General features: G+C 38.8%; 2 protein-coding genes across 3 annotated transcripts in view; both read left to right on the forward strand.

The window, feature by feature from the left end:
* The first annotated feature begins 6,204 nt into the window (after nucleotides 1-6,204).
* Nucleotides 6,205-14,885, forward strand: LOC107653886 (transmembrane protein 200C-like). 2 transcript variants are annotated; one of them, XM_016440754.1, is made up of 2 exons: nucleotides 6,205-6,286; nucleotides 12,924-14,885. In XM_016440754.1, the coding sequence occupies exon 2, from the start codon at nucleotides 12,945-12,947 to the stop codon at nucleotides 14,457-14,459; it is 1,515 nt and encodes a 504-aa protein (XP_016296240.1). In that variant the 5' UTR covers nucleotides 6,205-6,286; nucleotides 12,924-12,944; the 3' UTR covers nucleotides 14,460-14,885. The 2 variants fall into 2 exon arrangements, with proteins under 2 accessions (XP_016296240.1, XP_016296241.1); XM_016440755.1 differs by lacking the exon at nucleotides 6,205-6,286 and adding an exon at nucleotides 11,386-11,585.
* A 10,584-nt stretch (nucleotides 14,886-25,469) lies between these two features.
* LOC107653874 (band 4.1-like protein 3) overlaps nucleotides 25,470-25,939 on the forward strand; it is a 53,338-nt gene continuing 52,868 nt past the window's right edge. Inside the window, exon 1 of the mRNA XM_016440743.1 lies at nucleotides 25,470-25,564. The gene's annotated coding sequence lies outside the window, so the exon portion shown is untranslated. The remainder of the gene's footprint in view (nucleotides 25,565-25,939) is intronic.

The following is a 25,939-nucleotide window of genomic DNA, read 5'->3' on the forward strand; positions in this document are numbered from 1 at the left end:
GTGTGTGTGTGCGTGTGTGTGTGTGTATGTATGGTGGAGAGAGAGAGTGTGTGTGTGTGTGTGTGTGCATGTGTGTATGTGTGTGTGTGTGTGTGTGTGAGAGAGAGAGAGAGAGAGAGAGAGTGTGAGAGAGAGAGAGTGAGTGCGTGTGTGAGTGCGTGTATGTGTGTGTGAGTGCGTGCGTGAGAGACTTTAAATGAACAGTTCATCTGGTAATGAGTGTTCTGTTATCATTTACTCACCCTTTTCATGTGACTTTCACAAAAGAACATCCTGCTGTTTTGAGTTTAATGGAAGTGAATGAAGGCTTGACCGAGTGACATAAACAGCTGTGTATCGTATAGTGATCCGTACGGCTTTCAATCGCTTCGAATTAGGACTGAAATCTCATTGGCTGACAGTTCAGTTCTGTCGATATTGTTGACATTAAGTTTTTGTAGTCTGTTTGAGAGCAGATGAAGATTATCAGTCAGTAATGGCTTCAGTATCTATATACTCTTCGTATGAGTTCAGAAAAATGTTTTTGGGGTAATTTTGGAGCTTGTCAGACGTTCGGCTTTCATTATACGGAAAAGAACAGTCAGAATGTTCTTCAGAAAGAAAGTCTTACGGCTCTGAGTAAGTGATGTCAGGACGATCATTAGTGTCTGAACTCTTCCTTAATACTCAGAGATCTGTGCCCTTTCTGTTACTTTTTACCTCTAATTTTACTCTATTATTTTGTACAGTTCTGTATGATTTTGCCGTACCTGCTGAATCATTTTATTTATTGTGCGAAATCACCATACGTTTGCACAGGGAAGGATAATAATATATTGTATATGATCGATTTCAAATGCCAAAAGGATTTGTTTTAAATTGAAGAGTGTTTATTTTTGTGATGTCTCGCACAGAGCCCAGAATTAGCCCAATCCCTGTTTATGTTTAATGAAATGTTATTAAATACTTTATTGGAGCGTGAATGGCTCTGTGAGAATGTGATCTGAACTCTGGTTTCGCATCAGGGGATTTTCTGATGATTATTTAAAGACTTGCTATAATGCACAAAGCAAACGATATATATATTTGCTATGAATTTTGCCATTGGTGTGATTTCAAAGCCGAATCCGTCTCATTTGAACGTGTTTATTTCATTTAGCCAAATGTCAGGAATGTACATCCATCGTGTGTGTGTTAGTTTTTGTTCCTTCAGTGTCTCAGCGCAGAATGAAGACGATCAGTTGCGTTTCATTGCACTGCTGTATTAGTTCAGCCCGTTTATCCAGATATGATGATTGATTTATTGAGCAGATGCTCTGTACATATTTATAAACCCTCTTTCTTAAACTCACTTCTACAACAGATTTCGTTCAGTCACATCAGCACCCTAATAAACCGTGCAAACCTCCTCTGAATGCTGTCGTCTGTATTCTGAATCATGTTCCTACTGAATTAAATCATATTTCTGTTGAACACAACATCAGTGGAGCTGTAAGTTTCATAATTCATATTAAACGTTGGGTTGATGTGGTTGGTTTTATATTAAATTATAGCTGGACGTTCTTGGGCAATGCTTGATTTGGTTCGCTGTGGAACATCAGGACAGAAGAGATGATGTCTGTTTATTCACAGCAGATGCACGTCTCTCCTGCCTTCCTGTAGCACGACAGCAGCATTAGTGGAGGAACACATTGATTTATCTGCGTTTATTAATAGAGTTCAGCTCTAGCAGAGCAAAGCAGGAGAATCTCAACCTGAAGCAGCCTGATATCTGTTCATCTGAACACGAGTGTAAAATCAGTGAATGTTTTTCTGCTCGAGTGTCATGTCGATGTTCCAGCAGCTCAACAACCTTCAGATGTTCCTCAACCATCTGGATGACCGGTCACGGGTAAATCAATCATGTTAACCTTGTTTATTTATAAATCAGTTATCATTTATGTTGTGGCCAGCTGGAGAAGCTGTTGAAGGAATAGTTCACCCAAAAATGGCCATCCGAGATCAGGATGAGTTTGTTTCTTCATCAGGTTTGTAGAAATGTAGCATTGCATCAGTGTCTCAGCAATGGATGCTCTGCAGTGAATGGGTGCCGTCAGAATGAGAGTCCAAACAGCTGATGCTGAGACACTGATGCAATGCTGCATTTCTACAAACCTGATGAAGATCAAACTCATTCTGATCTTGGATGCACTGTGCTTGAGTACATTATCAGCACATACATTTTTGGCTGAACTATTCCTTTAAACAGGGTGTTTTAAAGAAAATGACTACATGAGGTTTAATGTTCATGTTCATTAATGATGTTGTGTAATTGTTAACAAAGTGTGACTGATGTTTGTTTTCGGGTCGCAGTGATTGGAAACACCTGAAGGCTCTTCATGCAAATGTGAAGCAGGTGACTTTAAAAGCCGTCCACTGTAACAGCAGATGCTCAGTAAGAGGGAATAATGGAGCTGTTTGCGTTAATGAATCACCAGGGTGTGAAACTCAAACAGACAAAATTCATGAATGTGAATCACACATGCATTAATTCTGACATGAGGTTTTGATGCAATCTAATGAGATTTTGTGATTGACAGTGTCCTTAAATGTTCATCCTTCATGATTAACTTCTGGACGCCAGATGAAGATGGGAGTAGATCTGAGGAAAACGCTAGGTTTGTGGTTCAACACTTTCAGTCACTGTAACCAGAGCTGCACTATATTATAATGCACATTTCATTTACTGTCTGTGGGAAACTCAGAATGGATTTACTGTAATTCACAGACTGTTAAAGGGATAGAACATCTAGAAATGATCATGCTGTCATCATTTTCTCACCCTCATGCCGTTCAACACAAAACAAGACAAAAATATCTCTGTTTTACTGTATATAATCAAATTCACTGACTTTCATTAAAGGGGTGAAAACATTTGACACTTCAAAATATGTTATGCTGTGATTCACAGAAGAACAAAGTCGTGCATGTTTGGAAGAATGCCAGAATGATCATTTCAGGTTAATTATTTCTAGCTGTTATTCGGGCGTCATAAATGTGCATCACTGTCACTAGTGCAGAAAAGAACATACATTTTCATGGTGTTTATATGTGTGTGTGAACATTCCACTGTTACTATTATTATTATTATCAGTGCTCATGAGTTTTGGCTTATAGGTTCCAGTTAAATGTGATAACTTGCCCCGGTGTCAAATTCAACCACTTATATAGTCAGTCATCTAATATATGGCAGTGTGGTTTTATTGTGTTCAACTATTAGAAAATTATGATGATATTGTAATTTTAGTTTGGTGACAGAATTCACAATATTATCCTGATTTTAGACCTTTTTGAATTCGATAAATCAAAGTACAAAAGCACTGCTAGAGCTTGTGACAACTAGCCCCGGTCAGATGCCTTTAGCATTTGCATTTAGCATTTCCTCAGTTTTTCATGTGAGCGGTTAAATGAAGGCCTCGTGCTGAGAATAACCTCTCGGGTCAGGCTCGGCCCGTCCCATGAGGCATCTGAACTCAGAGAGGATTATGGGAGAGTTTGATGACGCAGGTCTGTGGGAATCAGAAGGTCTGGGACGTGCGGTCTCGCTGTAGGACATGTCTGTCTGAGATGAGATCCTCCAGCTGTAGTGGGAGAGGAAGACACTTCCTCACGTCCCTGTGGAGAGCCGGAGTACAGCTGGAGGGGCTTGTTAAACAAACTCGGCCATCGCTGAGCCAAAACACTGTTCTTCTCCAGCACTTGATTGTGTCTTGAGGCGAGATGTAGGAACTTCAAAGGCCATGGAGGTTTGGCTTAATGAGCGTCTCTCTGAGGTGCGTCAGGATCTCAGCAGCCTGAAACTTGTTAGTTTGCAGCATTTCATCTTTATCCTGAGCTCAGCGTCTACAGAAGTGCTTTGGGTGCGATTATTGCGGATAAACTGGAGCGTTACCAATTAAACATGCTGCTGTTGAAAAGTGCAGACCTTTGATTTTGAAATGAGTAGCAATCACACTCACCTATAACCAGTGTTGGGGAAAGTTACTTTTAAACGTAATGTATTACAATGTTGCGTTACTCCATAAAAAAAGTAACTAGTTGCATTACTTGGTTACTTTTGTATGGAAAGTAATGCATTACATTACTTTTGCATTATTTTTTCTCACATGGGCTGGAGCTGCTTATTTAGTTTTAATAATAAAACAAAAATTTATATTTTTGGCAGCTGTAAAGGCCCTTTCACATATTTCAAAGTGAAATTAATAATCCTCACGCTGAAAGAAATGCCTCTGCACTCACTCCTGAGTGATTTCTCTCAACACGAGGACAAGAGAGCTGTCGGTGAATAAATGGGAACTTAGATATTTTCTTGTAAATATAAAAGTAATGCGTTACTTTAATAGTTACTTGAAAAAAGTAATCTGATTACGTAACTCATGTTACTTGTAATGCGTTACTTCCCTAGTGGAAAAAAAACAATCTGATTACGTAACTCGTGTTACCTTTAATGCTTTACTTTGCTAGTTACTTAAAAAGTAATCTGATTACATAACTCGCGTTACTTGTAATACGTTACTTTAATAGTTACTTGAAAAAAGTAATCTGATTACGTAACTCGCGTTACTTGAAATGCGTTACTTCACTAAAAAGTAATGATTACGTAACTCGTGTTACTTGTAATGTTACTTTACTAGTTACTTTAAAAAAGTAATCTGATTACGTAACTCGCGTTACTTGAAATGCGTTACTTCACTAAAAAGTAATGATTACGTAACTCGTGTTACTTGAAATGTTACTTTACTAGTTACTTGAAAAAAGTAATCTGATTACGTAACTCGCGTTACTTGTAATGCGTTACTTTACTAGTTACTTGAAAAAAGTAATCTGATTACGTAACTCGCGTTACTTGTAATGCGTTACTTTACTAGTTACTTGAAAAAAGTAATCTGATTACGTAACTCGCATTACTTGTAATGCGTTACTTTACTAGTTACTTGAAAAAGTAATCTGATTACGTAACTTGCGTTACTTGTAATGCGTTGCTTCACTAAAAATTAATCTGATTACGTAACTCGCGTTACTTGTAATGTGTTACTTCACTAGTTACTTAAAAAAACAATCTGATTACATAACTCGTGTTACTTGTAATGCGTTACCCTCAACACTGTCAAAAACCACATTAAATTCAATTCAATTCAAGTTTATTTGTATAGTGATTTTCACGATACAAATCGTTGCAAAGTAACTTTACAGAAAATGAAGTTTCTACAATATTTAGTGGTATCTTATCAGTGGTGACTGTCAGTTAATGTACATATGGCACATTATAACCAGGATTATAACATTTGACATTATAACCAGGATCACATACTAAAGCTGCTGATTTTTGGATTTAGTCTCAAATGTTTGTTACATTGTTTCTTAATGCGTAGCTTTTCCTACTCCGCATTTGCCAATTGCTGGTTTCAATCAGTTAAGCTGGTTATTGATCTTTGGGTTGATCTCTGGCCTCTGGAATGATAATGATCATATAATGGTATTGATTAACCCTACGCTCCTCTTCAGCAGATGCTTACAAACAATTACCACTTGCGTTTAATGAGTTGATCAGGCGTTCTGTCATTTTATCATGCATTAATATTTGCTTTGGCAGGTCACTTAATCTTCCTCTAGTGCAGAAAGAGACTAACAAGAAATACCATGGTACAATGATGTTTTGAACATGTTGTTTTTCGACGTATACCATGGTATTCTTTGAAGCACCTTGGAGGACCATGTCAGAACTAGGAAATGAATAGGGTAAGTGATCAGTTACAATGTGTTTTGTATATATCAAAGTGCCATGGTATCACTAGTGCTTTTTGAAGACCAGTATGATGCTTCTGTGCATGACATTTCTCTGATTATGAACATGCTCCAAATGCCGCGTGAATTAGTTTTTTTCTGGCATATATTTGAGCAGCAGGAACAAAGATGCGCGGCGCGACTAGTGATCGCAGCTGACGCGTCGCTCGCGTCGCTCTCTGTGCTGTTTCTCACCGTCTCTGAACGGGTTTGACGCGCGTCGTCACTCATCGGGCTAAACAGTTTAGAAGGCAATTATTCAAATCCTGCAGCACTTCCACCGGATCCGGACTGCGGTATCATAGCAACGACACCCGAGAAGCGGCGCAGCGCAGAACCCCAGAAGAGCGCGAGACGGGCGAGCGGTTTGCGCGGGAAGATTCCTGGCTGGAAATAACGAACTTAACGCGCAAAATGCGCTCTTCTAAAGAGAGAAAGTTTGCGTTTCGTTGCCCGGATACGAATTTATTAGTCGCATTTCACGGTAAGCGATCGTTTTTCTCCTCAGACGTTCCTTCACCGTGTCGATGCAGTAGATTATGTGATTTATCGATGGAGAAATCTGTAAATCGATCGATGTATGAATGCGTGACTGTGTCTCTGGTGGTTTTGTGTGTTTCTAAGGGTCCGAATGTCACGAGCTGTTACGTACGTTATTTTCCACGCATAAACCTCGCCGATTTTCCGGTTTCTGTTCAGTTTTATTTTCATATTAAGAAGCAGACCTTTATTCGTTGATTTGTTTAATTCCTTCCTTTAACAGAGGGATTCACTGTTCTCCATCTTTCACAATCACCATTTTTATTAACAGTCACTACACATTTTATTTTAAAACTCTATTTAAATTCGCCCTTTTTATGGTCCTCGTGTCTGTATTGAGATTAGAAACGTCTGAATTCGTGGCAACATCACATAAAACTGTCAAATGCGAACATTAGGCTTTTAAATTGAGACAAAGTGACTAAATCTCCTCATTATCGAATAACGCCGACCTGTTTGAAGCCTTGGAGGAGTAGCTGGGTTATTCATTATCGACTGTTATTGATCTGCAGGGCTGGAGAATGTGCATCTGTAATAACACTGAGGTGAGCTTTGGTGAACCTGCCCATGTTTCAGGTTTAAGAGGTCATGTATGAGCAATGCTTGTTATGTTAGGTTGTGTTAAAACCTGGCTTTTAGAGATCTTCTAGGATCATGATGCTAAGAACCCAAGCATCTCTCTGAAATATGAAAGCTGTAAATGTATCCCAGTGAACCAATTCAGTAGATTATTACGAAACCTTGAAGATCTTCCAGATAGAGAATGAGTCAAACACCTGAATGAGGACATACCGTTTTCTGCAGAGTTTGTTACATCACTGCGTTTATAATGCGCTATAAGATCTTGTTTAAAGACAGTGCGATAATTAATGCAGGAATTCTTTTTTTTATTTATTATTTGTTAGCCTGGAAAGTAGAAGAACCCAACCTGTTGAACTGGCTGTACATCTGCTTTGTTTTCACTCATTTCAATTAAATCTGTCCATAGTAGGATAGCGAGTTCAATAATGGATGTGTTGTTTATAGCAAGTACCCCTCTTCTCATCGGCATGTTATAAGATGTTTTCATTTTAAAGGGGTCATATGATGCTGCTAAAAATAACATTATTTTGTGTATTTGGTGTAATGAAATGTGTCCTTTATCGGCCAATTCCGATAACGTTCCGATAATATCATGCATCCCTATCTGTTTGCTCATCTGCGATACATCTACAGGACGTTTCCTATCAGATGTCAAATAGACGTTTAGAAGATGTCTTTAAGATGATTTAGAAGGTATGTAAAACGGACCTCTTAAAGACGTCTGTCAGATGTTTGTACACAGCAGATGCTTTCCAGATGAAGCGATCTTTAACAGACCTCTCGCAGACGTATGTGTGCTATCTGGGAGTATAGCGAGGGTGTAAACTGCGCTCCCTCCAGCATTTCAGACACTGGAAAAACCAAATCTAGAGAAGAAGCTGGATTCAGATCAGTGGAAGGCAGGTTTGCCAGCAGCACATCCTTCAGATGGATGTTTTGCCCGTGCGAACAGCGTATCATTCATTTTCCGCCCACGAATGAATGTCAGCAGCATATGCTTGGTGAAATGTGTTTATTTGTATGAGGAATATTATCTGTTGACTCGAGCGCCCTGCGTTTGCGAGTGGAATCCGATGTAATGGCCGTCATTTTTTGCTCCATTACTTTTACGTTTCTCTGCACTGATGATGAAGATGCAGGGAAATCAGATTTTTTTTTAGTGCAGCTAATTTCACAACCAAACTCACTCTGGCAGTCTGTGTCATTTGGTGTTTTGTCCTCATGACGTGTTTATTGTCACCCGCTGCTCTCCATCCAGCCCTTCAGAAATGAACATAAAGGTCATTGTGATCCATAAATCCTTCTCGGCCGTGTTTGAGATGTCACGTGTGTGTCTCTGAAGTCTCTGTGGATCCTGCCGCTCATCTCTCTGTACGCTCCGATTCTCTGCTGTTTGCTTTGATGTGGAAGGATCCGCGCACACCTTTGAACTCCCGATCATCCGCTTGTCTGGACTGATGGAGCGTTTTCAGCTTTATTTCATTAAACGTGGAGCCAAACACTCACAGAAATTCGTCAAATCTGTAAATCTTTGCGGTTGGAAATATAGAAGCAGAGCCAACACAGAAATAGGTTTCTTAAAAGCAGTGTGTTTTGTAACACCAGTCTGCAGCATCTGTGGATTGTGTTGTTAGGAAAGAAAGAGACTTTGTTGGTAGTGAAGCAGTATGAGACGTGACATTAGTGATGAAGTTCAAGCAACCATGATAACTGATCTCAGTCATTTAGAAGAGCAGCTGCATGGAAGGCATTTACACTAGTTAACTGCTTTTTAAACCAATTTGCAAGTACACATCTGTAAGAGGTTTTGCACCACTTGCAGGTTTAAACTGCAGGAATAGTTCAGCCAAAAATGAAAATGTGCTCACCCTCAGGTCATCCGAGATCAGGATGAGTTTGTTTCTTCATCAGGTTTGTAGAAATGTAGCACTGCATCAGTGTCTCAGCAATGGATGCTCTGCAGTGAATGGGTGCCGTCAGAATGAGAGTCCAAACAGCTGATAAAAACATCACAATAATCCACACCACTCCAGTCCATCAGTTAACATCTGGAGAAGACAAAAGCTGAAACAAATCCAGCATTAAGACGTTTTTAACTAAAATATGAGTTCATAATCCATAATAATGCTTCCTCCAGTGAAAAAGTGCATCTCCTGTCGTCTCTCACATCAAAATCCAGCCACATATTAGTTTAGAGCGGTTTAAATGCTGCTTGATCTGTGCAGATTTCTCTCCTGATTCACACCAGAACACTTTTTCATTGTTATTATGGATTATGGACTTGTATTTTAGACATTAAAAGCATCTTAATGCTGGATTAGTTTCAGCTTTTGTCTTCTCCAGATGTTAACTGACGGGCTGGAGTGGTGTGGATTAGTGGGATGTTTTTATCAGCTGTTTGGACTCTCATTCTGACGGCACCCATTCACTGCAGAAGAAACAAACTCATCTACTTCTACGATGGCCCGAGGGTGAACAACTTTACAGGACGTTTTCATGTTGGCTGAGCTATTCCTTTTAGACAAGCAGTGCATTTTCACAGGATTACAAGCAGTTATTTAAACAGAGCGTGTAATAAAGTTTGAGTGATCCTCTGTAGTGCACTAGAAAGTAAATTTAGGGCAGGTCCATAAACGCTCATAACGGACACACTTATCAGCTGAATAAGCAATGTTTTCTCTCATTTTTTTCTGACTGTGTTGGACAATAAAACTGCTCCATCATTCACCCGACGTTCAAGAGAACTGCTGTCTGTACATTCAGAGTTAAATCACACGTTTTCTGGAATCGTAGCTGTGTGAAAGTCAGTTGATTGTTGCCATTCGGTTAACTGCTGAAAGATTCATGACTGACGAGAACACGATTACACGCTACATGCGTCATGTTTATTTATTGTCAGCAGGTTTATGAAGCCCTGCAGAGTCATTATCACTGGCCATAAGAAGTCGTATCTGCTGATTCATGTTAAATCAATGTCCATCTAATGTGTCGAGAGACTCCAAACAAGCACTTCATGAACACAGCGGCAGGTTACACATCAAGAGAAATGGACACTCGAGATCCAGCGAGAAACTATTGCACTTTTGTCTTCTTTTCTCCCCTGATGATTCACAACTAATGAACCCTGGTGCTGGAAACTCAAATATGTATTTTCCCTCTGGAAAGACAACATTTAATTGGTGCCATAAATTATTAGACTCCACTGCAGAAAAGCAGACGGGTTCACAAAGGCCACGGCAAAATAGAGTCTGTCTGTTTCCGTTCACAGCATGAAATAAACATCCAGTGGATCCTATATCTCTGTGTTCCACTGAACTGAATAGTTTCTACAAACTCTAATAAGGCTCTGTTTGGGTGATGTGGTTTAGTGGTTCAGACCCTTGAGTAAGACTGTAATGCATCTGAATCTTTGGGAGTTTATTCATTTCTTATTTAATGCAACTTCCCTAGCACCACAGCTCTCAAATCTCATTCATGCATATTCAAAGATGGCATGGTTCATCAAACCTGGTCAGATCCCACTAAGAGAAGCACAGCTTCATTTATTTGATCTCCTGTGATTTTAAAGCTTTAATTCATTGTTATTTGATTGAATTGAACTGAACAGGAAGCACGAAGATGTTCACCTGCTGACATCAGTAAGTGAATCAGTCCTTTCTGATAGACAGTGATGTTCATGGACTTAAAAAGGCCTCTCTATAGATTTTCAGCAGTAATCCTTAGGGCTGGGCGATATGGCCAAAAATAAAACGTTTAATCGAAGAGAATGATTTTAGTGTTTAATTATTCATCTTAAAACTTAACTACTGCATGATTCAAGTAACATTGGTTAAAGTAAGTTCTATTAAAGTGCAGCAGACCTAAAGTTTGACATAGAAGTGCATGAAGTATGAAGGCAAATACTGTACAAACTTGTCTTTAAACATATCCTAAATATACAGAAAAAAAGCAAAATAAGAAAAATGTTTCTTAGCCAAAATTAGTTTTTATTAACAGTACATGAAAACAGCAGCAGCTTTCAGTCTGTCAGCATCATGCAAATATCAGACGTACAGTAGTAGTTCTGCACAGCTTTCTGCTTTTCCAATGCTTTTCTATGTAAATATGCATTTGATGGATGCATCTTTTGCAGCATCTTGCGCATGAAGTGGCATTCTAAAAATGCAGCGATCAAGTTAAAAGAAGTGCAGCTCACATCTGATAACCTTGCATTTTTTCCACTGTCTCGACCCTAGTAATCCTATATCTACTAAGCAAACAAGATTTGTTTTACCTGCTAACCTTAAATTCACTCATTCACGCTCCTACAGTTTGTGGTAGAATCAGCTTTTATGTCAAATCAGCAAACAGATGCTTTTCATCTTTCTGTTTGGAGTCTGGCGTGAATCATGTCATCAGTCTGTGTCTCACACTGCATTCATGTGTCGCTGATCACTGCTGTGTGTTTGTGCTGCATTAACCCACACCATCCATATGCTGTTCACAGAAACAAGCGTCTCGCTCCCACTCAGAGTCCAGTGAACGCCTGAGAACGAGCGCCGCTTTGCCTGGGTTCATTCTCTCATTCTCAGCCTTCCAGATACTAGAGAGCTTTCATCAAGATAAGTGAGCTTCTGGAACATCCGTCTAATGAAGAACCAATAGGAGCACAGCAAATGCTGGTGTGTGTGTGAGAGAGAGAGAGAGAGAGACGTTCTTTGGAAATGGGTAATACTGGTAGGATGGCACATATATATTCATATATGTGTATGTGTATATATATATATTCACATAAGCAGTGGGATGATTCTGCTAATAGGTCAGAAGTCACTTTTGTTCACCAAGGATGCATTTCTTGGATCAAAAATGCAGGAAAAATGGTAATGTAAAAAATTTAAAATATCAGTTTTCTATGTGAATACATGTTAAAATGTAATTTATTCCTGTGATGCGCAGCTGTATTTTCAGCATCATTACTCCAGTCTTCAGTGTCACATGATCTTCAGAAATCATTCTAATATGCTGATTTGCTGCTCCAGAAACATTTCTGATTATTATCAATGTTGAAAACAGTTGTGCTGCACAATATTTTTGTGGAAACTGATGCATTTTAGTTTTCAGGATTCACAGATGAACAAAGTTCAAAAGAACAGCATTTATTTGAAATAGAAAATCTTTTGTGACATTATAAATGTCTTCACTGTCACTTTTGATCAATCTTTTATTTATTTATTTTTTTAAATGTCCCCAAATTTATGAATGGTAGTGTATTGTGATTTCCACAAAAATATTAGTCAGAAAAAAAACATTTTAAAAATAATGTAAACAGTAAAACTGAATGAACACACACATACACGTATATGCCTGTGCTGTAAGTGTTTAAGTTTTTGTTATTTATGACTGTTGCTTGTATATGCAACCCTCTACGCACACCTTAGCAATATAATCGCCATTGGCTAGTACATTTTTTTGTTTACTCGCCAGACTGATATACTATTTTACACACACACACACGTTTACTTAGCTATCTAAATGGTTACATAGACTTCGATTGTTTTTATATACAGATAGTTATACACTTTTTAACCTAAACCCACCCCTACCCCTAACCCTACCCCTCACAGAAAACTTTCTGCATTTTTACCATTTCAAAAGTAAAAAAAAACTTTGTTTACTTTATTTTTATAACAGTTTTACAAATGAGGACATCCACAAAATGAGGTTTTTGTCGATTTTGTCAGGCTTTGCTCACTTTTGGGTACAAATTTGTCCCCAAAATATGGTTAAGTAGGTACACACACACATACTGGCGTGTAAAATCTAAGAATTTATTAGCCAATGGCTAATGTTAGATATTATTTAGTCGCCCAGAGTAAGATTTAGTTGCATATGCGAGTGATTTACTCGCAATGTAGAGGGTTGATATGCTAAATCTATGTTAGATTTTGTGAGTATGTTTCTAGATCTCATGGCTTTTTCAGCCCACACTATGGTTCTCATGTTCTTTCTATCTTCTCCAGGATGATTAATTGAGCGCCATCATGATCGCCACAGGGGGTCTGCTGCGGATATCTGCCAGGAGACAGGACTCCCTCCGCGCAAAGAACCGAGCCGAAAACAAGCGCAAGAAGAAAGAGAAGAAAAAGAGGAAGAACGAAGTGGTCGTGGTGAAAGGAAAGCTAAAGTTGTGCTCCGTATCTGGACTGGTCGCTGCCATTGGGATCCTGGTGCTTCTGGTTGGAGTGGCCATGGCTGTGTTGGGCTACTGGCCCAAAGAGAGTCCGCTTTATCCAGGACTGATGAACACACAGAGGACTTACGACAGCCGAGAATTAGTCAATGTGACCGGCAGACCGCCTTGGGATCTCCTAGATAAAGACTTCAGGAGCTATAATGGCTCCAATGGGCCTAAACTGGGAGCATTCGCTGCATTTATCAACAGATACTTATATTCGGACAAGCTGAAAGTGTTCGGACCTTTAATCATGGGCATCGGGATCTTCCTATTCATTTGTGGCAATGCAGTACTTCACGAAAACAGAGACAAAAAGACAAAAATCATTAACCTCAGAGACATCTACTCAACGGTGATTGACATTCATAGCCTGCGGAGCAAGGAGTCGGCACCGCTCAACGGTTTCGTGAACTACTGCCAATCGAAAGACACCAAATCGTACGGTTCCCCTCATAAGGGCTCCTGGCCGTCTCCAGGCTCTGAGCGACACGACGCAGGTAGCTTGATCCCATCCCGACGACCGTCTACCACCATCCCACGAGTCTCGTCTTTGGAAAGACAGAGCTTTACGGACACCGTCTACAGCATCTATCGAGACCAGAACCGAATTGACAAAGAATGGGAAACCAGGAGCATCGTGTCCACTTCGGTCAACGCTTTCACCCTTCCAATGATGAAGCTCAACCACCGAGGAGCTTCGGAGAGAAGGGGTTCGGATAAAACCGGAGAGGTCAAACGAGAGGTCCTGGATGCCGAAGCCATTTGCAGACGTTTGGAGAATCTGGTAGCGTCCAGGACCATCACGAAGGCCAAAGTGGAGCCTCATCCCAAGCTTGCGCCAGATTCGGTGGAGGTTTACAGGAGCAGTGGGAGTTTGCAAGGAGCTCCTCGTGTCTCTCTGCAGGGTTCCCGGGTTCAGCTGCTGCCGTCTGGTTCTCCGAGTCGCAAGGCCACCGGATCTCACCTGTCCTTGAGCGCTTTGTCTGACTACTCCAGGTCTGTCGATACGGATATCTGTCCAACCACCCCTACTTTGGTGCGATCGAGACGTCTCAGCTGTCCTCGGCTGGAAGGCCTCGGCAGCGGAGGCTACACCAAACTTGAAGGCCTTAGCGGTGAATCCTTTGAGTCCACAGACAATGCCACGTTCAGTCGAGAGAGCTCTGTTGAGGTTTTGGAAAAGGACCGGGAGCTTCATGATGAGACACATCGGCAGGCGTGTACCACAGTCAGACAGTATTCAAAGAAACAAAAACTCATAATGGTTTCCCAGTCGGATACCACTTTAGAAGATGTGGAAATGGACAGTGTTGAAGTTTAATTCGCTGATAGTCTGTTATGAAACTAAGAATGACATGCACTGAAAGCAATCGAGACGTTGACTGAAGCATCGTCAGTGTGTTAGATCCAAAGCTTCTCAGTCTTAATACTGTTTCCTCAAGGAATCACAAGCAAAAACCCGATGGGAAGCAAGAGACTTTCAGCATGATAGCACAGCTATGCTCCACTAGATTAAAAAACTTCCAGTAGTAGATTATTTGTGGCTGTTTTCGTTTATCGGTGAAGTCTGGCTGTCTGAGCCGCATGTTTTATACTGTCATCTACTTGCACTTTTTTTAACCACTAAATTATCAATTATTTTTAGAAATTGACTTGATAGCAATATCTCATTTGAAATGTTCCCTGCTTGTGTGGGAAATGTTTATGTTTGCATTTTGCCTCAGAGATGTTAACTTACACTTGTATGCTGTCGGTTTATACTTATTTTTATTTGTTTGATTTGAACTCGAATGAGTCGAATCACTCATAATGGTTTCCCAATCGGATACCACTTTAGAAGATGTGGAAATGGACAGTGTTGAAGTTTAATTCGCTGATAGTCTGTTATGAAACTAAGAATGACATGCACTGAAAGCAATCGAGACGTTGACTGAAGCATCGTCAGTGTGTTAGATCCAAAGCTTCTCAGTCTTAATACTGTTTCCTCAAGGAATCACAAGCAAAAACCCGATGGGAAGCAAGAGACTTTCAGCATGATAGCACAGCTATGCTCCACTAGATTAAAAAACTTCCAGTAGTAGATTATTTGTGGCTGTTTTCGTTTATCGGTGAAGTCTGGCTGTCTGAGCCGCATGTTTTATACTGTCATCTACTTGCACTTTTTTTAACCACTAAATTATCAATTATTTTTAGAAATTGACTTGATAGCAATATCTCATTTGAAATGTTCCCTGCTTGTGTGGGAAATGTTTATGTTTGCATTTTGCCTCAGAGATGTTAACTTACACTTGTATGCTGTCGGTTTATACTTATTTTTATTTGTTTGATTTGAACTCGAATGAGTCGAATCCTGACGTTAGCTAGCACAGTGGTTCAGTACTGTCTGAAATGTAATGTCCATTACAGTATATTTCAAATATCATGAGACGTCGCAGTGTAGTTTCTCAGACGAGTTTTGGGGTCGATTAATTAGATGAATTAACAGTGTGTCTTTAAAGCAGATCTCATTTAGCTCAAGAGAAGAACTAATGCTGCGTTCCATCCAAAATCAGATGTTCTTGCTTAATATCTCCGTCCATAAAGCTGTTCCATTGCCTGAGAGACCAAAGATAATGTTTAAAGTGTAATGAAGAGTTTTTTCTCACAGTTCTGAGGTTATATCTAGCAATTCTCAGTTTACATGTCACAATTATGACTTTGTGTCTCAGTTATGACTTTTCTCTGAATTCAGAGTTTACATCTCGCAATTCTGACTTCTATCTCTGAATTGTGGGAAATACATTCAAGAATCGCAAGACATAAACTCAGAATTGTGAGGGGGAAAAAGTCATAATTTTGAGATAAAAAGTTGATTTATTATTATAAAGCAGAGAGTTCCGGTGCTTGATTCTGATTGGCTGAGCTGTGTTCGAAGCTGTTGTAAATGACTCTACAAAGTAACATACACCTTTGTTTACGTTTGTCTGTTGCCCGGCAACCACTTTGTTGCAACCACAACTGTTTCTGAGGAGCTACATTGTTTGGTGGAAGAATACTGTTTTTATTAATATCATTACACTTTATTTGCTCTGTTTTATTCTGTGAAACCTTACTACGTATATGGAATAACCGTTTTATAAAAGCAATAAGCCCTGTGAAGCCGTGGTTTACAGTGAATTTATAACAGCTAAGGGGGTTTATATTATAATGCCGCTTCACGTCGTACCTAACAACGCTGTTATAAACTCGCTGTAAACCATGGCTTCACGGGGCTTATTGCTTTATTTTATCCCATGGTGGAAATGTGCTTCTATAATGAATTTTGGCATCACCACATTTCACCGTTTGAAAGATAGATGAATATTCCTTTTGAAATCTGCTGTAGGTAAGAATATAGAGTTTGAATGTAATGAGGGACCTCTAGGATTCTGGTTAAAGTTTGTAGAGTTGGCTTTTAATGACTAATTTGGTACCAGAGAGTGTGTATGTTCTCAATCTGGTCAGGTGAACATGCACTAGCTAGCAGGTAAAACTACCAATCGCTAGTACTGTTCATAGTTATGAAATATGCTTGAATGATGTCATAAACCCAGAGTTTGCGCAGGCTTGAATGAAAGTGGCATCTTTCTGAGTTGAATGGAACGCAGTGTGATCGGTGGAGTTTAATGAACGGACGCTCATGTTGGAGTTTGTCTTTGTCACAGTGTTGAAATATAACGGTAAACTCTTCTAACGCTTCCCTCGTCAGTTCATCTCCATTTGCCTTTAACAAAACCATCAGATTCTGCTAATTAATAAACATGATGAATGCAACTGAAAACAGCAGCAGCGAGCACCGTCTCAAACAGCTTTAACCAGTCCTGTTTCTGACTCTGTGTGGTTAACCAGTGCTCTACAGATATGACGGTCTGTGCTGAAACACTAACACTCATTCTCCTGTAGTGAAGAACAGCAGTCATTATTCACACTAGACGACCAGCGACGAGAGCAAGAACAAGAGAAACTTGATATATGTCATCGTCACATACGTCTGAATACACTGGACGAGATATTAAACTCGCAGTTTATAAAGATGAATCATGTTAGCTCTCTTTAATCGCACTGAGGTGGGTTTTCGACCGTTTCTCTGAGACGTGTCATGTTTGCAGGTGCTGCAGTGAAACACTGACTGAAATATTCCAGGTGATTTTCCCAAAATGTTTGCTTTTAAATCCTTTCCATGTCCGGCTTTTGTAAAAATCACTTCCTCAGTGACAGGAAGTGATGTCATTTTGGAGGGAAAACACCAGAACATCAGTAAGTATTATCAGTGGATTTGATGGATTCTGGGATGTTTTGTGGTGTTAGTTGGTCTAAAACAGAGATGTCCAAACCTTTGATTTGGCCCATCATGCCACACAGCATAAGGGGGAAATAAGAAAAAACATGCATATTTACATGCAGTATATACAATTAAAAATGCTCATTTTAATCCAGTTGTATATAATGCTTTTTTTTTTTTTTTCAATTTTTAACATTTAATTTTTGCATTGAAATGTAGATAATATAAGTGAAGTTGATTTAAATAATGCACATTGTACATTCGCCCTTAAATAGTTTTTTGGCCCTTCTTAGTGAAGCGCTTGAGCACATCTGGTCTAAAACATGAAATCCTGTTCTATCAGATGTCAAAACCAGTTTGATAAGATCAACATTTCAAAAGATGCTTCAAATATGATCTTCAGCTTCAGCTCTTCTGCTTGTGTGCGTTTTAACTCGTAAAGCCTGACTGCATCATATTTCTGAAGGTCTGCTTTAAATGCATGAAAGTTGAAAGGCTTTATTTAGCACGTGTGAGCTCCTGAGCTCTTCAGCTGAGAGATATCACCTTTATTCTGCTGGCTGTGGATCTGTATGTTCTCCCGTGTTTGATCAATAACGCTCTCCGTCTCTGCTGTGTGATTTATGCAGCTCTTTCTCTGCTTTAGGTGAAGTTTTGTTTCTGTTCAGAGCTGTAATGAGTCTGACGTCATTAGAGTGAGAATAATTACACATGCAGGAGAGGAATTCAGCAGCAGGACAAGATCTACTTAAAGTGAGTGCTTTCATTTATTTCAGCAGGGAGACGGGGAGTGTAAATGTAGGGATAGCTCAATTAATTTACCACAGTTCATTTCATGAATCCAGAAATGTAGTGAACTGTATGTTCTTCATCAAAAACAATAGTCATCAAGGGTAACGCATTACAAGTAACGAGAGTTATGTAATCAGATTACTTTTTCCAAGTAACTAGTAAAGTAACACGTTACTTTTAAATTGACAAAATATCAAGAGTTACTTTTTTGAATAAGTAACACCAGTTCCTTGGTTTTCCCATTGATTGACTGACAGCTCTCATGTTGAGAGGAATTAGAGGCACATAAAAAGTACCTAAGTAACGCAATTAGTTACTTTTTTATGGAGTTACGAAATATAACAATACGTAACTTTCCCCAACACTGACATCTTGATGTTTGCATCTTGATTTAACTTCCTGTAACATTCATTCATTTAATATATTAATAGGAATAATAATATGGATTATATTAATAATACTATTTTATTATGAGTTACATTTAGTTCATAAATTATTAACAATAGTAATAATAATTATTAATATTTTTGCTTTTACGTTAAATATATTTAGGGTTAGGGAAATTGATTAGAATATTAATTTTAATTATATTAATAGTAATATTTTTACACAATCTTGCATCCCCCTTATAAGTGTGCTAAAGCGCTCTAGTGGGCCCCTGGTTTTGAATGCACTGGTCTAGACTGGTTTTTGGGTCCAGTCTCAGTGTAAGTCTGAGGGATTTTTTTTGTTGAAAATAATAACAGGAGGGCCGAGAAATAATTGCAACCTTTCAGAGAGTGTGAATGAAATACGATGACAGTTTGATGACTACGCTGTGCTTGTTCAGTGTTTGATAGAAAATAAAGCTTGTGTTTGAGCAAGATAAAAGAGAATATCTCATCATCTCATCCATTCTGAATCCGTTCAGTGAGTCTGCAGTGAAACACAGAAACACCACTGTTAGCATCCACAGATCTCATATCAGCCTCATCACAGCTGCGTTTGCTCGATTTATTTACTAGCTGTGACTTTCTTCATATGTGAGCCTGCAGCACAAAAGCAGTGTTAAGTCGCTGGGGTATATTTGTAGCAATAGCCAACAATACATTGTATGAGTCAAAATTATACATTTTTCTTTTATGCCAAAAATCATTAGGATATTAAGTAAAGATCATGTTCCATGAAGATATTTTGTAAATGTCCTACCGTAAATATATCAAAACTTAATTTTTGATTAGTAATATGCATTGCTAAGAACTTCATTTGGACAACTTTAAAGATGATTTTCTCAATATTTAGATTTTTTTGCACCCTCAGATTCCAGATTTTCAAATAGTTGCATCTCAGCCAAATATTGTCCTATCCTAACAAACCATACATCAATGGAAAGCTGATTTATTCAGCTTTCAGATTATGCATTAATCTCAATTTTGAAAAATTGACCCATATGACTGGTTTTGTGCTCCAGGGTCACATATATATAATATTTTATTTATGAACAGAAATACAGGTAGAACGAAAGAACTAAATGTTCTTCATTCAAAAACAATAGTTATTGAGGGGTGGGGGTGGGGGGAGAAATATGATTTTGTGTTTATATGAAGCAGGTGATCAAGCAGATGCTGTTTGGTTTTGTTGGTGTTTCTACAGTATATTCATCTGCAAACACAGACACGTCCATCGAAGGGTTAACACCTCGATTACAGATGAAAGATGGTTTAAAATAGCTCTCAAACATCTGAAGTGCATTATGTAACAGTCAATGCTGTTTATGTAACCCTGCCAAAACACACCCTCGCTCTCCCAGCATGCACTGCAGCTCGTGTTCAGCAAAGTACAGATTCCCAGCTTTCATTGATGACTGAGAGCGTGCAGCTGGTGTTTAATGTGAAGTCATCAGAGGAGCAGAAACACATTCCTCCAGCGCCATCCAGTGGCTCCTGTTCACCTCACATTACAACACATTACTCAAACAAAAACATGACATTAGATTTGCATGAAGGAAACTAAGCTTTATATAGGACCATTAAGGTTTAAACAAAAAAGATTTAAATTAATCATAATAATGTTGAAAATCCTAATTATCCTTAAAAATCCTGTAAAAACCCTATGCTACAAAAGTGTCCTTTTAAAATGAAATCAAGTACAACAAATACCATCTTGAGCTCTAAATGCTGAATACAGTTTAAATAATGTTTAATTCAGTGTTATTTTAGTATCATTGATCTACTATTATAGTTTCTGTTCATATTTTAAATTAGATTTTTTTTTAATTTTGTTTTCATTAATTTTAGTTGTGGTGGTTTTGTCATTTTTATTAGTTTTTTGTATGTTTATATGGTTTTTATACATTTTATTTGTTAGTTTTTGTTTAGTATTTTAAGTTAACTAAACAAAATGACAAATGCTGGCAACTAGCTGAAATAAAATAAGGTTTTAGTTTTTAAGTGTAATAACCCTGTTTTAATTGTCATGAAAATAATGTCACAATGCAAAAAACGCATGATCCATGGTCCTGAAAATCAGCCTTCATTTTCATGTCATTATATTAATATTTAATGTTGATTTTAAATATCCCCTGGACAAAAATCTTTTTTGACAGCTTCATGAGAAATCACAGACAGAGAGATTTCTTCACATTAGCATAAAGTCAGTGACATAATCAGAGATCAATATTGCATTCATTTCAGTGACTCGTTTATGCATGCATATTAATCAGACTCTTTGAGCATAATTGTGTCTCTTCAAAGTGCAGGAGTTTATGTGAGTCGATCTGAATCCTGAGAGACGCGAAGCCAGACAAACACTGAGATCTGATGATGTTTCATCTGGTTTATGTAATATTCATATGATTCTGATCTCTGGTTTATTGTGGATTCACAGTCAGATATGAGAGACTTTCAAAGTAATATGAATTCATATTATACATCAGCACAATCATCATAAAGATCATGCATATGTCATATAGTTAAACTACTTTTGTCTGTTTATGATGTCCTTTGAGAAACTTTAATGAAAAGTGTTAGTTGAAATGTTGCATTGGATGCATGTGGTGTTAAACTGAATGTTCCGTCTCATTAACAGTCTACTGTGTGTTTCCAGATGTTTGCGTCTCTGTCCAATAGAGAGCGCCATCACTCCACTTCTGCATGATTGATGACGCTGCAGGGTGATTTTCTGCATGCCTGAATTGATTTGTGCTGAAAAATGTGATTACATGCTTTATAAAGCAGATTAGCATTGAGTTTGAGCTGCATCATATCCTCTGTTCGCTCAGTGGTAATGCTTTTAAGTCTGGAATTGGTCATTTATCAGACACGAGGATGCCAAACAGATGCTCCAGTGAGAATGAAGGCTGTTTGTCTGTGTTTTTGAGCTGAATATTCCGGTCAGGTTTCTTCCAGACACTGAGCAGACACTTTCATCTGTCTGTGCATCGACCAGTTGAGCCAAAAACACATATTCAAGCATCTGGATTCATTCTGTTGTGTTTCTCTCATATGTCTCGGGTTACCCTAACGGGTTATGAGGTGATATCTGGTCGCCTTTGGCTTGCTTAGTTGGGGACACTTAATTTCTGGCAATACTGTCGGCTTGATTTCACAGACACTGTTTGAACTGAACTGAGCTGAACTGAACTGGACGATGACATCACTGAATCAATAATCTGACTTTAACTGAAATATTGACTGTTTGTTATTGTCCTCTTGCATTATCGACACACTATTTTCCTGTTTGACTCTGAAAAGCTGCTTTGACACAATCTGTATTGTATAAAGCGCTATAAAAATAAAGGTGACTTGACTTGATATCTCGCAATTAAGTTTATATGTCACAATTATGAGGTTATATCTCGTAATTATGAGTTTGTCATGAGTCCAGCCCTGCGTTTCTCCCTCTCACCACCAGAGGTCTCCATCTCCCCAAACTCCCCACAGCTGTTCACTCATTACACCCTCAGCTGTTCCCCATTCTCACAGACTATATATTCTCCTCACTCACCGCTCTGCCTGGCTGAATTATTTGTATTGTAGTTGTAAATTCTTGTTTGTAGGTCATGGATGCAAGCACTTTCTGTTGCCGTATTTGTATCCTGGTCCTGTTCTTGGTTGAGTTGTTTTTCAGATCTTGTTTGATCTGTTTCTGTTTTGCTTTGTCTGTTTTTGTTTATTAAATCTAGTTTCTCCTGCATTTGGACCCTGACCCTGTTTTTCCTGCTCCCTTACCGCACCGTGACAGAATTCAACCAGCAGACATGGATCCAGCAGGGAAACTCTTCGACATCCATCAGGGAGACCAGAGTATTGAGGAGTACAGCAGGGACTTCTTTGGAGTGGCTCATCGGTCGGCGATGGAGAAGACCTGCCTCATGGTCATATTATCTCCCCAAACTCCCCACAGCTGTTCACTCATTACACCCTCAGCTGTTCCCCATTCTCACAGACTATATATTCTCCTCACTCACCGCTCTGCCTGGCTGAATTATTTGTATTGTAGTTGTAAATTCTTGTTTGTAGGTCATGGATGCAAGCACTTTCTGTTGCCGTATTTGTATCCTGGTCCTGTTCTTGGTTGAGTTGTTTTTCAGATCTTGTTTGATCTGTTTCTGTTTTGCTTTGTCTGTTTTTGTTTATTAAATCATCTTTCACCTGCACTTGGACCCAGACCCTGTTTTTTCCACGGTGCTCTCTTACCAGACCGTGACAGTTAATATCTCGCAATTATGAGTTTGTCTCGCAATTAAGTTAATATCTCGCAATTATGAGTTTGCCTCGCTATTAAGTTAATATCTCGCAATTATGAGTTTGTCTCACAATTAAGTTAATATCTCGCAATTATGAGTTTGTGAGTGAGATAAAAAGTTGCAATTACCTTTTTTTAGGTTTTTATTCATACTGCATATGATCGCTGCATCTCTTCTGGAAAGCCTGTATTAGTGCTGTGTTAATAAAGTCGTGCTTCTCTGCACTGCTGCTGCTTTATGAGATACTGGCTCTCAGTCTCTGAGAAACATTTGCCATCTAACAGACGTCACGCTGTCAGATCCACTGACGCCTCAGACAGGAATTAAAGGCTTTAGGTGGAAGGTTTTCAGAGGAATTGCATCAGATTCAGGCTCTGTGAAAGACTCTGATTCCCATCATGAATTGATTGATCTAACTGAGATTCATTCAGCTGGAAGTGATTCGACTGTCCGCTCAGATTAGATGGGTGTTTTTACCCAGAAATTGCTACTAAATTTCACAAATAATTACAAATGATCTGGAAGAAACACCTTGAATTAAACTTAAATAAAACTTTAAAGTAGAACGACTGAATTAGACTGCAAATCTCTTATTTACAACTTCAAATTTTTTACAGAGTACTGTCACGAATCCTGTCCATGGACTTCCGTCCGATCGCCACCAGAGGTCACCCTTTTGTTACATTGACTCTCACGCTACACAAACTGTTGCATGTCATCCCGGACTACATATCCCAGCATCCATTGCACTGATTAGACACACAGCTGCTGCCAATCACACACCCTCCATATAAGCCATGGACTTCCTCACTCTCACTGCCCAGTATTGTTAGCATCACCACTGTCTTCGCGCAGCTACACTACGGAGCCTGTTCGTTAGCCATTGTTTATTTTCCAAGTCCTAATCTCAGTCTAGTTTTGCCTTGCCTGTTTTCCAGTCCTTTGATTCTCGCGTGTGTATATTGTATTACCTGTTTGCCTGACCCTGCCTTGGATACTGTTTGCCCCAGCCTGGACTATTGCTGGTGTTTACAGATTACCCCTTTTTTGTAAAGCCCTCTGGATTTTTGTTCGCCGATCGATGACCCACGCCTGCCCTAGGAATACTCTCTGTCTTGCCTCATTCATGACTGCTTGCTGATTATTGACCCATGCCTGCTTGTGACCACGCCTGTGAATAAAGCTCTGCATATGGATCCGCACGCTTCCTCTGTTCTCTCCATAACAGTAGGTTTTGGAACAACATGAGGGTGACTAAGACAGTTGTTTTTTGAGTCTAGAGAAATAGATTTTTAACCATATTTAAAGCCATATCTGGCATGAGTTCTGAGGTTGATAATTGATAATATATGTTTCTGTAAATGCCAAAAGTGTGAATTCAATTTCATTAATAAATAAATGAATACATACATGCATACATTCATTCATACATACATACATACATACATTCACACATACAAACCCTTTTATTTAATCCCTACACCTCCCAAACTATAACTATACATATACACTTTCACAATGCAAAGCTGGTTGACTGGTGCCACACAATGTTTCACTTTTGTCATGTTCTGAGGAAAAGGAATGGGAACACCTTTCATAAACAAGCCTGCTGATGAGGCAGTCACTGTTGCGCTGTTTTACATTAAGCAATATACTGTATGCCCATGGGGTCGCCGTGATTTTGCCAAGTAAATGTTCCAGGATCAACATCTTGTTCCTTCCGTAACAAGTACAATGTGTGTGTTTGTGACAGAAAAACTGATTTATTATGATTTCTACACTGAAACAAATGGTGTAGAAAATATTTTAAATCAGAAATTGCTAGTAAATTTCACAAATAATTACAAAAAAAGCAAGTAACACTTTTGAATTAAACATTAATATTTTAAATAGAAAGACTGAAATAATGCAATAATCTTTTTGTGTTTTTATACATTGGAAAAAAATGTATGTAGCCTAACAATTTCCACTCAGAAATTAGCAGTAAACTTAAATAATTACACATTAAATTTTGAAATAGAGAGACTAAAATATAATTTTCTTGTAAAACGTGCTCTAATATCTTTATTTTATTTGCAACGTAAAAAATAAAAATTACAATTATAATGTGTGTTTGCACAGCTGAAAGTGTTTGTTCCAATAGATTTATTATGAATTTATTTCTAAATTGTAGTACATTTTTATAGATCATTACAAATAAGCAGCAAGTAACACATTGAATTAAACGTTTTTGTTTTTTTTAGAAAGACTGAAATAGTATTTTCTTGTAAAACGTGCTTCAATAATCTTGTAAATAAAATATTTTGTCAGTGTAATGAAAAGCAGTCATCACTGATATAAATAGTTTCTCCATCAGCGTGATGTTGTCTGAGCTCTTAATCCGGACAAAAGAGCAGATGTTATTATCCATCTGACTGACAGCAGAGTGAGCCAATCAGGACGCGCTCTGAGGGCTCATTAGCATAAGAGGGTGTGGTCAAGTTTGCGCTGGGAGACCCGAGCTGCTGCTGAACATCTTCATCACGGGTCCGGTTCCTCATCCTCATCTTCATCTGCTCTGGATTACTGCATCGGGACCTGGGGACGCTCTGCGGGGAAGCAGTCAGAGGTGAGAGTGTTTCTCTGAATCTGTTTGTGTGTCTGAGCCGCTGCTGCTTCATGCACACAGTTCTCTCCTGAACGCGCACTGCTGTTAACCTCATTAATGAACGCGTTAGTGGGTTTATTTGTGTTTTCTTTAGTGTTTCATTCTCTGTTATATCTTCAGGACATTCAGCTTCTCTCTGTTCTGCAGACTGTGCTTTAATGCTCATTTATATCTGTAACTGAAGTCATGAGAATATTGAATGATAGATTCCATCCCGACGCCACAGATGGTCCTCCAGAACACGCACAGCATTCCAGTCCGAGTCTGGCTCTGCTGTGTTTCCCACACACACGCTTACACACACACACACACACACTCTTACACACACACACACAC

Source organism: Sinocyclocheilus anshuiensis, unplaced genomic scaffold (genome assembly GCF_001515605.1).
Source record: "Sinocyclocheilus anshuiensis isolate Anshui unplaced genomic scaffold, SAMN03320099.WGS_v1.1 scaffold1994, whole genome shotgun sequence".
In the NCBI taxonomy this organism is placed as follows: domain Eukaryota; kingdom Metazoa; phylum Chordata; class Actinopteri; order Cypriniformes; family Cyprinidae; genus Sinocyclocheilus; species Sinocyclocheilus anshuiensis.

Bases quoted from the DNA above. Each gene is read 5' to 3' on its own strand.
- LOC107653886 (XM_016440754.1), top strand. From the start codon at position 12,945: ATGATCGCCACAGGGGGTCTGCTGCGGATATCTGCCAGGAGACAGGAC.